The 16,145-nt window shown below is 48.0% G+C and overlaps 1 protein-coding gene across 6 annotated transcripts in view; it reads left to right on the forward strand.

The window, feature by feature from the left end:
- Positions 1 to 9,667, forward strand: part of MPRI (myosin phosphatase Rho interacting protein) — a 152,116-nt gene extending 142,449 nt beyond the window's left edge. For all 6 annotated transcript variants that reach the window (XM_071082408.1, XM_011757227.3, XM_011757226.3 and 3 more), the window contains one exon: positions 1,882 to 9,667. In XM_071082408.1, coding sequence (XP_070938509.1) covers positions 1,882 to 1,953 — 72 coding nt within the window. In that variant the 3' untranslated portion in view covers positions 1,954 to 9,667. The remainder of the gene's footprint in view (positions 1 to 1,881) is intronic.
- Positions 9,668 to 16,145: the final 6,478 nt, after the last annotated feature.

The raw sequence follows: 16,145 nt of genomic DNA on the forward strand, positions 1-16,145 counted from the left end.
CCCCAGCCCCTTTAGTGGTGACCAGATGTCTACACAGGTCCTCTGCAAGACTGACTGCTGTGAGAACCCTGCACTCTGCGGGGAGGGACCCCAAGGGCACCTAGGAGCAGGCATGGGTGTTGAAGCACATCTGGGCTCAGAATGGGAGATGGATTTTCTCCCCATTCCCCTACCCACTCTCTGTGGCAAGCTTCCAAAGAAACCCTCTCAGACACACAATTATCAAGCTGTACCAATTGCTTGAGGTGAGGCTCACCTGGACCAGTGAGTTTTAAAATGCTTAGCAGCAGAACCATTTATTTAAAAATAACATTGTTTATTTATTTACACAGACACATAGCTCCAGAATATAACAAACAAGCAGGTCTGTTCTGGGTAGAGCTGGGTGGGGTGGGGGACCCTGGAGCTCCCCCTTCCCTTGAGCTTTGGAGGGAGCCTCAAGCTGGCCAGCCCATGCTCAGTCCCCAGTCCATCACACCAGGGCCTCCAGGACGGTGTCAGAGTGTGCCTGAGCCTAAGCTAGAGACTCCCCAGTAGATGGGGTATAGCCTGCAGTTTCACGTTGCTCAGGTTTTTGGTTGAAACTGGTAGAATCGGCCGGGCGCGGTGGCTCAAGCCTGTAATCCCAGCACTTTGGGAGGCCGAGACGGGCGGATCACGAGGTCAGGCGATCGAGACCATCCTGGCTAACACAGTGAAACCCCGTCTCTACTAAAAAAATACAAAAAACTAGCCAGGCTAGGTGGCGGGCGCCTGTAGTCCCAGCTACTTGGGAGGCTGAGGCAGGAGAATGGCGTGAACCCGGGAGGCGGAGCTTGCAGTGAGCTGAGATCTGGCCACTGCACCTCAGCCTGGGTGACAGAGCAAGACTCTGTCTCAAAAAAAAAAAAAAAAAAAAAAGAAAGTGGTAGAATCATGCAGACCCTGAGCTAGAGGCCATCCCTTCAGCTTCTGATTTCTCAGTAAAGCCTGTACCTGCACCAGCTCTGGCAAGAGTAAGCCATGGGGAGTCGGCAGGGCTGTCTGACGGCGACACTTCGTGTGAAGAGGGAGATGAGTGAGGAGCCACGGCACTTTCCAGTCAGTACTGGAATGCCCTTCATTTCCAGTCATTCTCTGAAAAGTGCTCTTCCTTTTCTTACTCAGAAATTGAATCATTGAGGAAAGTCTAAGAATGAGATGGAAAATATTCTGTCCCCCAGTTAGTAAGATCTCATTCATCTCTGGACATACAGATTTAAGCTTTAGCAAGATCCCACGTGAACAGAGTATTGGTTTTACGTTTTGAAAATCTTACTATACATGTTGGCGTGTTCCCAAATCCCCATAACACAGGCCTCTGATCAGGGAATGCCAGAAATGGGTCTGAGGGCAGCGGGCGCTGCAGAGGCGCTGTGAGAGCGAGGCCCTGTCCCGGGACACCCATCCTGCTGGGGATGCCCTGGAGCATCTGGTCCTCCTCAGCGGAGGCTGTCAGGTGAAGAGTCTCTCCGGAGCTGGATGTGGACAAATCCACACACAAGACAAGACACGGGGATGGGCAGTCTCCTCGCTCATTGCACTGTTTTCCCTGGCTGGATTCGTCTGATCACTGCTTGTCTAAAGAGCCCTCAGCTCAGAATTTAGCTGCTTAAACACATGGTCTTGTCTCTCTGATTTTTTTTTCTTTTTTCATCCAAGTAATTTTCTGAAGGGGAAAACATCCTCCACCAATAACAGCATTTCCCGGGGCCTCTCCTCCTGGCATGCCCACTAACCGCACCTGCACCCGGCTCTCTGACTGATGCCGGCTCCACCAGCGGTCTGGTCTGGTCCGGTCCGGTCCAGTGCAGGAGGTCTAACGTTGTGTTTATTTTCTCCTCCTGCTTTGTCTCTACCCAGAGTCTGAAGGAAGGCCTGACGGTGCAAGAACGGTTGAAGCTCTTTGAATCCAGGGACTTGAAGAAAGACTAGCTGTGTCCCATCCAAGTTGAGCACGCGCCTTCCCCAGCTTGCAGCAGCACACCCCGAGCGCTGCTTTTCACCTGTACCTTTGTTTTATTATTATTATTGCTGTTGTTGTCATCGTTAACTGTGGGCATGGAATGTGTGAGGCTGGCTTCTGGGTTGTCCACACCACTCTGCTGTGTTGACTTCCTGTTGTCTTCATCAAAGCTCTTTTCCGTGGTATTCTAAAATTAGGCCAGCAGTGGGGGCTGGGAGGGCATCTGTGTTAGTCCCTTCCTGGCTGTGACCCGCTGCACTCACTGTCAGTATTAAGGCCCAGCAGCCTGTTGATAAGCTACCCTGTCTCACCACGCGCTGGTGTGGAAACAGGGCCCAGCCAGCACGCCTCAAGGTAGATGGAATCCCCACTGGTCAGAGAAAAAGCCATGCGGACACTCCAGCTTTTGGCCTGGGTCACAGCACTGACTCCTCACCCGCTAGTCTGGCTGTTAAGAGGAGAAGGTGCGCTGCCTTCCGGCCTGGGAGGAAGACAGCATTTTGTATCTGTTCCACTGATGCAGCTTAGAACCACACACCCCTGAGAATCGTGGCAAACCTTTCACAACCTGGAAAATGTTGAAAGCAACCATTCCTATTTTTGTTTGTTTTTTATTAAATCTTGCACAAAACCCCCGGCCCCTCTCCTTCCTTCCTTCCTTCCTCTGCTCGTTCCTTTCTTGGTCTCCAGTAACCCTGGTCTTTTCATAACTACTCAAGATTGTTGACCTGCAGCCCAGGTTTCAGACTCTGATTGCAAAAAGTAAATTCCCTCCAGGAATCATTCAAAGCGGGGGAAGGTTTGGGGGGGTTGGGTTTTTTTAACCTTTTGGAGAAGAAACCGTCACATTGCTTTGGAAAAGGTTGAGAGGAGACCCCTGTTAAGTCAAGAAGAAAGTACAGAGGATGTCAGAATCTGATGAGAACAGCACATTAGTGTGTATTCAGACTCTGATCTTAACTCTCATTTAATTAATCTGCGCTCTGGAAACCTATCTTGCAACATTTACTTTTAAAAGAGCCTGTTTAAAGTAAACCTATACTACCAGTTTTGCTTTTTCTGACAGTTTGAGGAAGACCTTTTTAACTACCACAAAACATTCTACAACAATTCTTGAAAATCTCCTAAATTGGAGTCTCTATTATGGCCCCATGAAAAGCATTAATTCCATTAAGATAAGGAGTATAAACCCTGGCTGGTGGAATAGGTTCTGCTACTTTAGGAGCAAGGTGGGGTGTGAGCAGATGATTTTCATGCCAAGAACATGCTTTCACTTTGTATTCATGCTTGAGTTGGTGTGATGGTCTCTGTGGGTGCGTGGATGCTTTGGGAGTAGAAATCTAGAAATCCTGTTGCTCAGTTTCTAGATGAAGTCATGAGCATGGTTATCTGTGGAGCTCTGGCCCCACCCCCAATGTGCAGAAAGGCTGGGAGAAAGGCCTGGAGTTTTCATGTGTTTTAAGACCCAGGTTTAGGTGCTCTCTTCTCACTGGAATAGCTAAGTGCTCTCCACTGGCATCGAGCCCTTTCCACAAGTTTTTAAGGCTCTTAACCCACACTTTCACTCCTCTGCTACTAGTCTTCAGTGTTGTTAACAGCAAGAGAAAATTGGGTTTGTTTTAAAATCTACTTCTCTGAGGTGGCACAGTTGCGCAGCTGTAGTCCCAGCTACTCAGGAGGCTGAGGTAGGAGGATCGCTTCAGTCCAGAAGGTTGAAGCTGCAGTTAGCCATGATCCTGTCACTGCACTCCAGCCTGGGCAACAGAGCAAGGCCCCATATCAAATACAGATACACTTATCAGACCCCCCTGACCATTTAGATTAGCAGTGCTTTGAGAAGTGCACTATGACCTTTCTCTGTCAATGGGAATATACAGAAGGAACGTTTGGGACCCCACTGTCCCCCACAGCCCCATTGTTGTCTCCAGCACACTGCTGGGACACACGAATGCTCCAGGACAGACAGGGACCTGGTGTGCATCAGGATCTGACCAGACGAGTTTTTGCCTGTTATCTGGGTGCTACGATTTCGTGCCATTCTCTGAGGTCCACCACCTGCCTTGCCTGGCGTGGTTTCCTTCTGCCCCGGGGACAGACCCACTGGCCCTTCTGCAGACAGCTTCCTGCCTTCTGCCCTCCAGGGGGTTCTGGGCAGAGTCCATGCTTGGAGACAGGATCTCTCTGCCTTCAGCCCTCACAGTGCTTTAAATTAAAGCAAGTTTGCCCATAGGTCAAAAGAGCATTTGATTCACTTTTTTCCATCACGTATCCCTTGAGGCTGGACTTCAGGAATCCTAGAAAATTAATATGAGTGCAGCATGTAAGGGGTCAGAGACAGGCCAGCTGGGCATCTGTATTCCTCCCTGCCACAGGCCTCTCCCCCGGGGCTGATTTAGTGTAGGGTATTGCCAGGAAATGGACTGAGGCTGCTTTGCTAAGAGCTCCTGAAAATGCCCTGGGCCTGCCCTGGCGTTTCTGAAGAGCCCTCACAAGGGACAGCCACCATGTGGGTCAAGGAAGTCTGGGTTCCCTGCTGGTGGGCTCCATCCTGCGATGGATAGTGAACCAGGCGAGAAAGGATGACGATGTTCTTCATGTTCCACCTAGACATGCCCCAGGAACAGAGACTTGGCCAGATGGCAACACTGGCACAGATGTTGATGGCTGCCCAACTGGTGCCACACTGAGCAGGGAGCATTGTGCTGCACAGGGCTGGGCCCTCTCTCCAGTTTCCTTCCTGCAGGCATCCAAATACCCTGGAAAGGTCTTAGCCCCTGAATTCCAGGGAGAAGAAAGAAGAACAGTGAAGAAGTAGAACTGGTTTCTGTGTGGGGAGAGGAAAGTCTTAGGGGCAGCTGCGGGCGGGGTCTCAGGCTGCTCCTTGGCACCACCCACACAATAGTGAGCTTTCCCAGCTTTACCGATGAGGAAGATGTTCAAATAGATAAGACTTCAGCATTTTAATTATTTTCCTATAAATGTATTTATGTGTAGTATGCTAGCACCAGCCGGTAAGCTGTGCCCCACATATGAATGGGAAAGTGAGGCTTGTGTGAGTTTTTGCGGGCATGTGCGTAATTACCTTGTGTGCACACCTGCACGTGCAGAATAGTCACTTTCTGCTGGTCAGTTTATCCACACATGGTGCCTCAGCCCCAAGCAGGTGTGGAGACCAGCGTTTCAGAGGACGCACTGTCCACAGCCTCCCGGGTCCGAGTGGATCATGGGGCAGGGATGGAGGCGGACAGTGCACTGCCCTGTGAGCTGGAGGCCTGTGCTTCAGGGAGTCATAATGGGCCTGTGCTAAGTGGGTGATGCGGTGAACATCCCAGGGTGACCAGAGATAGCAGCATCGCGAACTTGTGGGTTTATTGAACAAGAGGTAACATCAGAGAGGATCTTGCCTTCAGATTCAGCAAGTATGAAGGCAGAAGAGCATGGAGACCAAGGCCCCACAGCCTGCTTAGTGATGTGGAAGGCCCAGCAAGAACCTGTTTCTGCAGCAGCCACCAGCTCCTGTCACTCTCTGACCCTCCAGCTCATGCAGCCATACAGGGAGAAGAGGGAATTTTGGCTGTTTAAAGAACACAGTTGTGAATCTCAGAATGTGCCTGAAAGGAATACTGACAGATAAGGCTGGAAACAAAACTGATGGCTTGAAAAACATTTTTATCGAATGTGTTTACTACCATTTGTTTTACTACAGAGGTAGATGGGACTCTTAACTTTTGGGTACATGGAAACATGCTGAGAAACACAATCCTGATCATCACTCCTGCCTGGCCGTCTCCTGGGAGGCTGCTGGGTGCCACAGAGCTGGAACACACCAGAGCCCGCTAGGTGTTTGCAGGGCCCTGGAGGCCAAGGCCACTCTGTGTGGGGTCCCTGTCGGCAGCCAGGTCCCCACACAAACAATCCTGTTCGGCCTACTTGGCTTTGAACATGACCTACAGCCTAATTTGGGGTGTAGGGGAAGCTCTGCTGTCCCCTGCTCCTTTGTATGTTGGGTGACTTTAATGGCTGGCCACATACCCCTTTCTCCCAGCTACTCATTCACGGACTTGCCTGAGTTCTAAGACAGTCGCACTTAGAAAAGAATGCGACACATCAACATTTACTGTTCCTGAAAAAAAAGAGTTTGCTCAACATGGTCCTAAAGAAGCTTGGAATTTGTAAGACCTTCCTTTATAAAATACAGTGTTTTTTGGGGAGTTGTTGTTGTTTGTTTGTTGCTTTTTTTTGTTGGTTTGTTTTTTAAAGTTTTGAGACAGAGTCTTGCTCTGTTGCCCAGGCTGGAGTGTGGTGGTGCAGTCTCGGCTCACTGCAACCTCTGCCTCCTGGGTTCACGCCATTCTCCTGCCTCAGCCTCCCGAGTAGCTGGGACTACAGGCGCCCGCCACCACACCTGGCTAATTTTTTTTGTACTTTTAATAGAGATGGGGTTTCACCATGTTGGCCAGGATGGGCTCGATCTCCTGACCTCGTGATCCGCCCGCCTCAGCCTCCCAAAGTGCTGCTGGGATTGCAGGTGTGAACCACTGTGCCTGGCGTATAAGATAGAGTTTTTTTTAAAAAACCTGTGACCCCATTGTCACTAAGGGAGAAAGAAATTAAGTATTGTCAAAGTTTTATAAAGAATGGAAACGTATGATATTATACTTCGAAGGAATTTGATGTTGAAATTTTAAAGAAAATTTGTCATGTTGGTGAGAAAGCTTCACTTTCCTGGGAGCATCATTCATTTTAGGGTGTGAGATGAAAATCCTGGCTAGGCGAGTCACAGGTCTGATGTACAAGGAATTTGCGTTCTAAACAGGTTGTAACTTGCCGGAAGGTCCATGTTGGAGCACTAAGAGGTGACACAGGCCAGAGACGTTTCGTTTCCCCTTTCCTGCAAGCTGGCATCAGCCCTGTGTTTTCTCCTTTCAGCTGAAATGAGCGAAGGTTCTCGGTGCGGGCAAAACAGCCCCATTTCTGAAAGGATTTGGGAAGAAAGCTGCTGGTAACTTGCTTATTAAAAAGTTCCTTAGAATTAAGGCATCTACACACTGTTTTCCCACCTTTCACCTTCCTGGGCTTTCCTGCCCTCCAGCATTCTTCTGAAGAGAAGTTCCTAGCCCACTCAGCGCAAGCGTCTTCAGTGGGTACTCAGCAGCTGAACGTGGGTTTTCCACGCACTTCAGGCTTGGAGGTTGGCCATGTACAAGCACACTCCTTCCCTCCCCGGGCCTCTCCATGCCACCACCCGCTTTAAAGATGTAAACTCAGTAGATTTCTCATCCCATAAAAGGTCATCTTCACATCGAAAGGTGAAGGCCGCCACTGTTCTCAATGCCAAGCAACAGAGCGTTCTGAGATGGGCGTTCTTCCTTGCACAGCAGCTATGGCAGGTTGTTCTGCAGCCACCCCTTAGAGGGGGCTGTTCGTTGTACCCTTGTACAGTTCTTGTGTTTACACACTTGGGCCGAACACTTTTCAGCAAGGGCGTGTGTCCACAACCGATGGCAGTAAGAACCACCCTGAGCTGAAGGCTAGTAACACGGTGCTGTAGGCTCTTTAAAAGGAAAGCCTGGCATAAACCCAGTATGGAAAGGAACATTACCAGTTCTCTCAAATGTTGACCCGTTCATTCTCTTGCTCTTTTCAGAACTGTGAGCTTCAAGTATTCTTGCTTCTCTGTAAAGAGAACACATCTCCCTTCTCTGAAATCCTTCAACAAAAGAAAAGACTCTTGGCAGGGTAGGGGAGTCAGTAGCTCAACACTAGACGTCCCTAGAGATGGGACAAGTTTCCGTCTGAACACGTCTTGGGTCCGAGTCCTTAGGTGTTTGGATGCAATACTTTGTGAATACTGAAGCTACTGCATGCTTGGTGTAGCTTGCAATTTCTCTGTATTTAAAAGCACTGTGTTTATTTTCTTCAAAATAACCTGTATATTATTCAGAGCAAGCAATGTAAATATTACTGAGAAGTTACTGCAGGGATTTTTGTGACAAAGTTTGTATGGGTTTTTAAAAAAATCTTAGACACCCCTTTTTAAGATGGGGAGAACAGGGTTGACTGCACCGTTGAACCCCACCCAGCATTATAAGGAAATGTTTTTAATGACTGCTGCATCTTTGTAAACATTTGGTCATCTAACAGATGGTTTTAAAGTATATAATATCTAAAATAACAATAGCCCTGTATCCATACGTTGTTTCATTGAAATAATTCTATATTGCCTGTTCTTGGTAGAGCCAGTGTCCTCAAGGAAAATCAGGAAAATGAAGAAAATGATGGCGCCATCTTGACCAGACTTCTGCACAGTAATTTAAGGCTATCATAGGGAGACTTGGTTCAAGGCACAGTTCTGGGATCGGGGCCTAAATGTGAAGTTTCTGAGAACCTTCAAGACCACTCACTGGGCAGGGCTCTGTGTGGAGCACCGGAGCTGTTTGGATTCCCCAGCCCTTTGGTCATATCCTAGAATTCCATGGAGGCTGCAGAACTTCGATGCAGCTGTTTTTTACAACACGTATTTTTGTCAGATTGGTAAGGAAACACTGAGTCACAGAGTACTTAAGAATTGGAGACTCCAGTACTGTAGGATGGCCTGGGAGGATGCCCAAGTCCCAAGGGGTGGACACGGCATGTTCCTCGGGCATGGCCTCAGTGGGGGCCTTCCCCAGGCACAGCTTGGTCACCTGAGGAAAGGGTGTTTCAGAGGCGCAGCCACACACACACACAGCGCTTGCAGCCTCACAGTCACGCCCGTCACTCCCCGCCCCCCACCCCCCTTGAGAAGTTAGTGGTGTCACATACTTAGTTTTATAGACAGCTAGGAATAGATTGTGAAGAACACTCAGTTCACTACTGTGTTATGTTTATATCACAAGCTTCAATTAAAATGGATTTTAAAGGATTTTAGGATTTACTTTTAGTATTAACAACTTATCTACTGACATACTGTTAGGATTCAAAACCAGTTAAGTGTAAGAATTACTTCATGTGGTTTTCCTAGGGTGATATTTATAAAAGGTAGAAAGCATCCAAGTGGCTCCTCAGTAATTACAATTCTTAATGATTTTTCTCACAAAACTGTGCCCTTCTGTCAGGGTCAATGTCTCAATTTATTATCAAAGACAAAACATACTGTGCCAAGCTGGGGCACTGTATGTGAACGGAGTGGAAATGCTTCAGTCACCTCTGCCGCAGCTTGTGATTCCAGCAGTTCTGATAAACGTTCTGTCACATGATAAAAAGAAGCAGCTTGTGTAATTCCAACTGGCATTTCATTTCTGTCCTAATGCTAAATGGTAACGCTTAACAGACTAAAAGCCATGTGCAGAAGAAAGGGCTGAATGAGTACCGCCTCCCCAGGTTCCAGCGCAGCGCTCGGCTCTGAGAAGTAGAGGCCTGGAGTCGGGTGAGCCATCCACTGTCAGGCCAGTGTCTCAAGAAAGCCTGATTAGCTGAGCTGCTGCTCTCTTTTTTTGGGGGCGAGGGGGACTTTTGAGGCTTTTTTTTTTTTTTTTACAAAGTTTGTGATCAACTATTCACTACAATTGAAGTGTTACTTTGTCAGAATATTTATTCCTTTGTGTGACATGCTAGATTCCCTGGATGTAGCTGATCATTTTTATTTTGTAAATATTACCTAACTTTACATAAACTATATCATAATAAACTATTTTTGCATCACCCTTTGCATGCTGTGTAATGGGATTTTGTTTAGTTGAGAGACATCTGCAAATAAGCATGCAGGTCAAAAGTCAAACTGAGCAGTAGCCTCCAGTTCTAGAGTGGGTTGATTTCAGTTTCATTACGTCCTTTTTTTTTTTTTTTTGAGACAGAGTCTCTCGCTCTGTCGCCCAGGCTGGAGTGCACTGGCGCGATCTTGGCTCACTGCAACCTCCGCCTCCGGGGTTCAAGCGATTCTCCTGCCTCAGCCTCCCGAGTAGCTGGGACTACAGGGGCCCACCACCACGCCCAGCTAATTTTTTGTATTTTTAGTAGAGACGGGGTTTCACTGTGTTAGCCAGGATGGTCTCCATCATGATCCACCCACCTCGGCCTCCCACAGTGCTGGGATTACAGGCGTAAGCCACCACCCCCAGCGTTTGTTGTTGTTGTTTTGAGCAGGTCTCACTCTGTCAGCCAGGTTAGAGTGCAATGGCACAATCTTGGTTCACTGCAGCCTCTGCCTCCTCGGCTGAAGTGATTCTCCCACCTCAGCCTCCCAACTAGCTGGGACTACAGGCATGCACCACCACACCCAATTAATTTTGCTTTTTTTGTAGAGATGGGATTTCCTCGTGTGGGCAAGGCTGATGTCGAACTCCTGGGCTCAAGCAATCCTCCCACCTTGGCCTCCCAAATTGCTGAGATTACAGGCCTGAACACAGTGCCGGGGCCTCATTACCTCCTTTTGAATTACAATGGATTTTGGGGGGTTTTTTTGTTTTGTTTTGTTTTTTGAGACAGAGTCTTGCTCTGTTGCCCAGGCTGGAGTGCAGTAGCACTATCTCAGCTCACTGCAACCTCCATCTCCCCAGTCAAGCGATTCTTGTGCCTCAGCCTCCTAAGTAGCTGGGATTACAGGCATGTGCCACCACACCTGGCTAGTGTGTGTGTGTGTTTGTGTGTGTGTGTGTGTGTTTTTAGTAGAGACAGGGTTTCACCATGTTGCCCACACTGGTCTTGAACTCCTGACCTCGGGTAATCACCTGCCTTGGCCTCCCAAAGTGCTGTGATTACAGGTGTGAGCCACCACACCTGGCCAGTTTTCAGCATTTTAGAATTATGGTATTTCACATAAAAATTTGGATTTTACCTGTTCACACACAAGCCATTGTAAGAAATACTTTACATCCAGAATCTAATTAAGGTACACTGCCTCAGTTAAAGAAGCCTTCAGGGGCTAAAGGGACGATGAGAAGTGCTGATAGTGGTGATGCTTTTATTAATCAAGGTCCTGTAATTCCCCATCCCTGTCCCTCTTATTAATAGATTTATTTACAATAAAATTTTACCTTTTGCTTAAAAAAGAAAATGCATTTTACATCATGACCCAATATACACACACACCAACAACCTGAAATTTAACAAAATAGTGCACCCTTACTATATGCACTTTATTTTGTTCACTTTTTAAAATTCTGATTGTGATCTGCTAAATAAATTTAAAATAACAAACTGGGATTTTTAGGTTGGGTGCAGTGGCTCATGCCTGTAATCCCAGCACTGTGGGAGGCTGAGGCAGGTGGATCACTTGTCGGGAGTTCAAGACCAGCCTGGCCAACATGGTGAAACCCTGTCTCTACTGAAAATACAAAAATTAGCCAGGCATGGTGGCGTGCACCTGCCTATAATCCCAGCTACTCAGGAGGCTGAGGCATGAGAATTACTTGAACCCGGGAGGTGGAGGTTGCTGTGAGCCTAGATCATGCCACTGCACTCCAACCTGGGCAACAGAGCAAGACCCTGTCTCAAAAAAGAAAAACTGGGTTTTTGAAACAATGTATTCACAACCTTTAGAATGAAATGGGTGAAATTTGTGGGAATCTAAACTTTTATCCAGATAACATGGAAAAATAGTTGATTCTACCAATAGATCAATTTAAGAGGCCAGGCATGGTGGCTCATGCCTGTAATCCCAGCACTTTGGGAGGCCGAGGCAGGTGGAGCACTTGAGGTCAGGAGTCCAAGACCAGCCTGACCAACATGGTGAAACCCCATCTCTACTAAAAATACAAAAATTAGTGGGGCGTGGCAGCACACATCTGTAATCCCAGCTACTGGGGAGGCTGAGGTGAGAGAATGACTTGAGCACGGGAGACGGAGGTTGCAGTGACTGAGACTGCACCACTGCATTCTAGTCTGGACTATAGAGCGAGATTCTGTCTCAGAAAAACAAAACAAAAAGTCAGCTTACAAAATGTATAGGCCGGGCGCGGTGGCTCAAGCCTGTAATCCTAGCACTTTGGGAGGCCAAGACGGGCGGATCACGATGTCAGGAGATCGAGACCATCCTGGCTAACACGGTGAAACCCCGTCTCTACTAAAAAATATAAAAAACTAGCTGGGCGAGGTGGCGGGCCCCTGTAGTCCCAGCTACTCGGGAGGCTGAGGCAGGAGAATGGCGGGAACCCGGGAGGCGGAGCTTGCAGCGAGCTGAGATCTGGCCACTGCGCTCCAGCCTGGGCAACAGAGCAAGACTCCGTCTCAAAAAAAAAAAAAAAAAAATACAAAAAAAAATACAAAAAATTAGCCAGGCGTGGTGGCAGGCGCCTGTAATCCTGGCTACTCAGGAGGCTGAGGCAGGATAATCACTTGAACCCAGGAGGCAGAGGTTGCCATGAGCCGAGATTGTGCCACTGCACTCCAGCCTGGGCGACAGAGAAACTGTCTCAGAAAAAAAAAAAAAAAAAAATTTGTGGGTTGCTTTAAAAACCTATAGAACTGGCTGGGTGTGGTGGCTTACCCCTGTAATCCCAGCACTTTGGGAGACCGAGGCGGGTGGATCACCTGAGGTCAGGAGTTCGAGACGAGCCTGGCCAACATGGCAAAACCCCATCTCTACTAAAAATAAAAATAAAAAAAAATAAATTAGCTGAGCTTGGTGCTGGCACATGCCTGTAAGCAGGAGGCCGAGGCAGGAGAATCGCTTGAACCCAGGAGGCGGAGGTTGCAGTGAGCCAAGATTGTACCATTGCACTCCAGCCTGGGGGACAAGAGCGAAACTCCGTCTCAAAAACAAACAAAAACCCTACAGAACCAACATAGTGCTTTAAAATATGGCATCATTGCATTGGTTCATTCCAACAACCTAAGTATATTCAACAGTGTGGGCAGACTGTTAAGGGCGTTTGGTACTATCACAATTTTTTGTTTTGAGACAGAGTCTCGCTCTGTCACCCAGGCTGGAGTGCAGTGGCATGAGCTTGGCTCACTGCAGCCTCCACCTCCCAGGGTTCAAGCAATTCTCCTTTCTCAGCCTCCCGAGTAGCTGGGATTACAGGTATGCACCACCACACCCAGCTATTTTTTGTATTTTTAGTAGAGATGGAGTTTTGCCATGTTGCCCAGGCTGATCCTGAACTCCTGACACCCACCTCGACCTCCCAAAGTGCTGGGATTACAGGCGTGAGATGCTGCACCTGGCCAGCTACTATCACAATTTTTAAAATCACAAGTCTTGCAAGAGTTTAAAGTATTTTAAATTTAATTGTGCTAATATTTAACATGTACATCATGTTTTGTTCTCAAGCTGTATCACTGCCCACATAGTTAACAACATTGAATCCAAACCACTAACTCATGAGAGGCCATCCCAGGAGAATAAGGCAGTTAGAGGGGAATCTTCCTAGAGCCTCTTTTGTGACTGTTGAGCCTACTTCGGGAACGTATTACTTCTTTTGAAGTTTCCCTCTGGGAGGAGCCAAGATAATCTTACAGGCAAAAAGAGGCTTCAGGTGACACACAGACATTACACAACCCCCTGCCCAGCCCTCACCTTCAGCGAACCCCTGCCTTCCAGCATCACTCGCCTCAGGTGTTGGAGCAGAGGCCGGCCTGCAGTTCTAGGGTCTCCTGGGCATGCCTGCCTGTTACTGGCACAGCAATCTTTGTGTGTGGCCCAAGGATCTTCTACACCCATGGTTGGGGCAGCAGGGCAGAAAACAGCCTCCACTTTTGAGGGAGATTTTAGCACTGCGTGTCCTCAGACCCCGTTCCCTCAAGGGACATCTCACTTCAGTTCTTTTCAGAAAGGCCCACTGGGCTGGGTGCAGTGACTGGCCTGTAATCCCGACACTTTGGGAGGCTGAGGCAGGAAGATCACTTGAGCCCAGGTATTCAAGACCAGACTGGGCATGAGACCCCTGTCTCTACAAAAAAATTTTAAAATTAGTCAGGTGTGGTGGCTTGCACCTGTAGTCTCAGCTGCTTAGGAGGCTGAAGCAGGAGAATCCCTTGACCCCGGGAGGTTGAGGCTGCAGTGAGCCATGATCGTGCATCTGCACTCCAGCTTAGGCGACAAAGTGAGACCCAGTCTCAGGAAAAAAGAAAGGCTAACTGGCATCTGAAACTTCTTGTGAGATTCAATCTCCCTCTGCTGCTAAGATAAAAATAAGAGAGTATTACATATATGAAATAAAATAATTTCACATTTCTTAAAATATTCCTGTAGGTAGCTTGGCCAGGTTACTTTGTATCCATCCAACCACGGATGGCACTGGAATGCCTTCCACCTGTGCTGGGAGTGGGGCAGGTCCCCAGGTGGCAGGGTGCATGCCACACAAGTCAGGACAACAGCGGGGACTGAGCTTCGCTCCAACTTTTGGTCTAGAGAGACCACCCCAAAGTCTGGACATTTGGAAAATATTTGAAATCTAGGAGGCACCCAATGTGAGGAGCAAACTCACCCGTCCAAACCCAAAGAATGGACTCAGAGACCCGGACAACAGTGAAAGAGGCTTTTAATAAGATCGCGTGTCTAATGAGCAGGCACACCCGGCACTGTTTCAACAAGCAACGTATCCCCTAGTGTGCACGCTCCTCCTTCCTTACAGGCTGAGTACCATGGGGTCACAATCTTCCCAGACGGTGCTTACTGGTTGTCAGCCGGGGGCTTTAGGCGTTTTCTTTAGGACTGTCTGGCTGCATTTTGTTACAGCCTGCAGTGCATTGCAATCTTAGTCCACTTAGGAGCTCTTCAAGTATTTGACTTATGACCTAAGTAGCTAGGCTGGCTGGTAGGAACAGACAAAGTAAGCTATTTTGCAGGCCAGTAAACTTTCCTTTTAGACTCAACTTTTTTGGTTCGGGTGAGGGCAACTAAGAAAGTGGGGAGGGGGCAGAAGGGGGAGCCGACAAGAAGGCATCGGCTAGCCTGAAGGGCCTAGCACATCCCGTTTCTTCCGTAGTTTGCTGACCTAAGCCAATTCAAGGCACTTTGTCTTAAAAATGAACCACTGTATACCTTATTTCCTTCACCCAAGTAACAGCTTAAAGTTTTACTTTGAGTCACCTGTTCTTTGACCAACAGTTTCTAAATAGCTGTATACTGCCCCCCAAACAAGTTGTATTTAACAAGGAGCAGCCCCTATTTGAATGATTTAGCAGCAAGCTAAGGCGAAGACACACAGTGCTCACATTTCAGAATAAGAACACATTTATTCAGATGAGCCAGAAGTCCAGGGTCACGCAGCTTCGCCTGCAGGAGATGCTTTACACACTCTCCCATTTTCTTTTCAGAACATACACTGTGGGAATTCACAAACTAAAACAAATCTCTGGTGACTTCCCATCTGTACATTATGCTTTACAGCTTCAATTGAATTTTTTTAAAACTTAACTTCCAAGCTGGCCTGCCTAACACTGTGAGTCAAAAGTAACCCTAAAAAGCAAAAACACACAGCACTGAAGGGTCTCTGGGTGGTAATGTCAGCGTGGGCTGGGGAGGTGAGACCAAGCACATGGCCAGCAGACCGCAGGACGGGCCCTGGGGCTCATCATACAGAAATATGACAAGAGAGTGAAGTCACAACTTCAGATGTCATTGGAGCTATCTATATATGACACACACATTATAAACAAATAACCTGGAACACTTCACAACATATGACACCTGTTCTACCTGGGAATGCAAACCCTGAGCTGAAAATAACACAGATGTGGGAGACACCACAGCCTGAAGCTGCTCTCCTCTTCCCTCCTCTCCTCTCCCCTCCTCTCCTCTCCCCTCCTCTCCTCTCCCCTCCTCTCCTCTCCCCTCCTCTCCTCTCCTCTCCTCCAGTCCCGTGATGGGTTACGCTGAGCCAGCAATGTGCATGCACTAACTCCACAGGTGTTAAAGGTAAGGTCACTTCTAAACACACAACACAATTACCTTAAACATTAGGACGTTAAAAGTTAAAACCCCAGCCAGGCGTGGTGGCTCACACCTGTAATCCCAGCACTTTGGGAGGCTGAGGTGAGTGGATCACTTGAGGTCAGGAGTTCGAGACCAGCCTGATCAACATGGTGAAATCCTGTCTCTACTAAAAATGCCAAAAAAAAAAAAAAAAAAAAAAAAATTAGCCAGATGTTGTCGCGGGCGCCTGTAATCCCAGCTACTCGGGAGGCTGAGGCAGGAGAATCGCTTGAACCCAGGAGGCAGAGGTTGCAGTGAGCCGAG

This window comes from Macaca nemestrina, chromosome 17, assembly GCF_043159975.1.
Source record: "Macaca nemestrina isolate mMacNem1 chromosome 17, mMacNem.hap1, whole genome shotgun sequence".
NCBI lineage: Eukaryota > Metazoa > Chordata > Mammalia > Primates > Cercopithecidae > Macaca > Macaca nemestrina.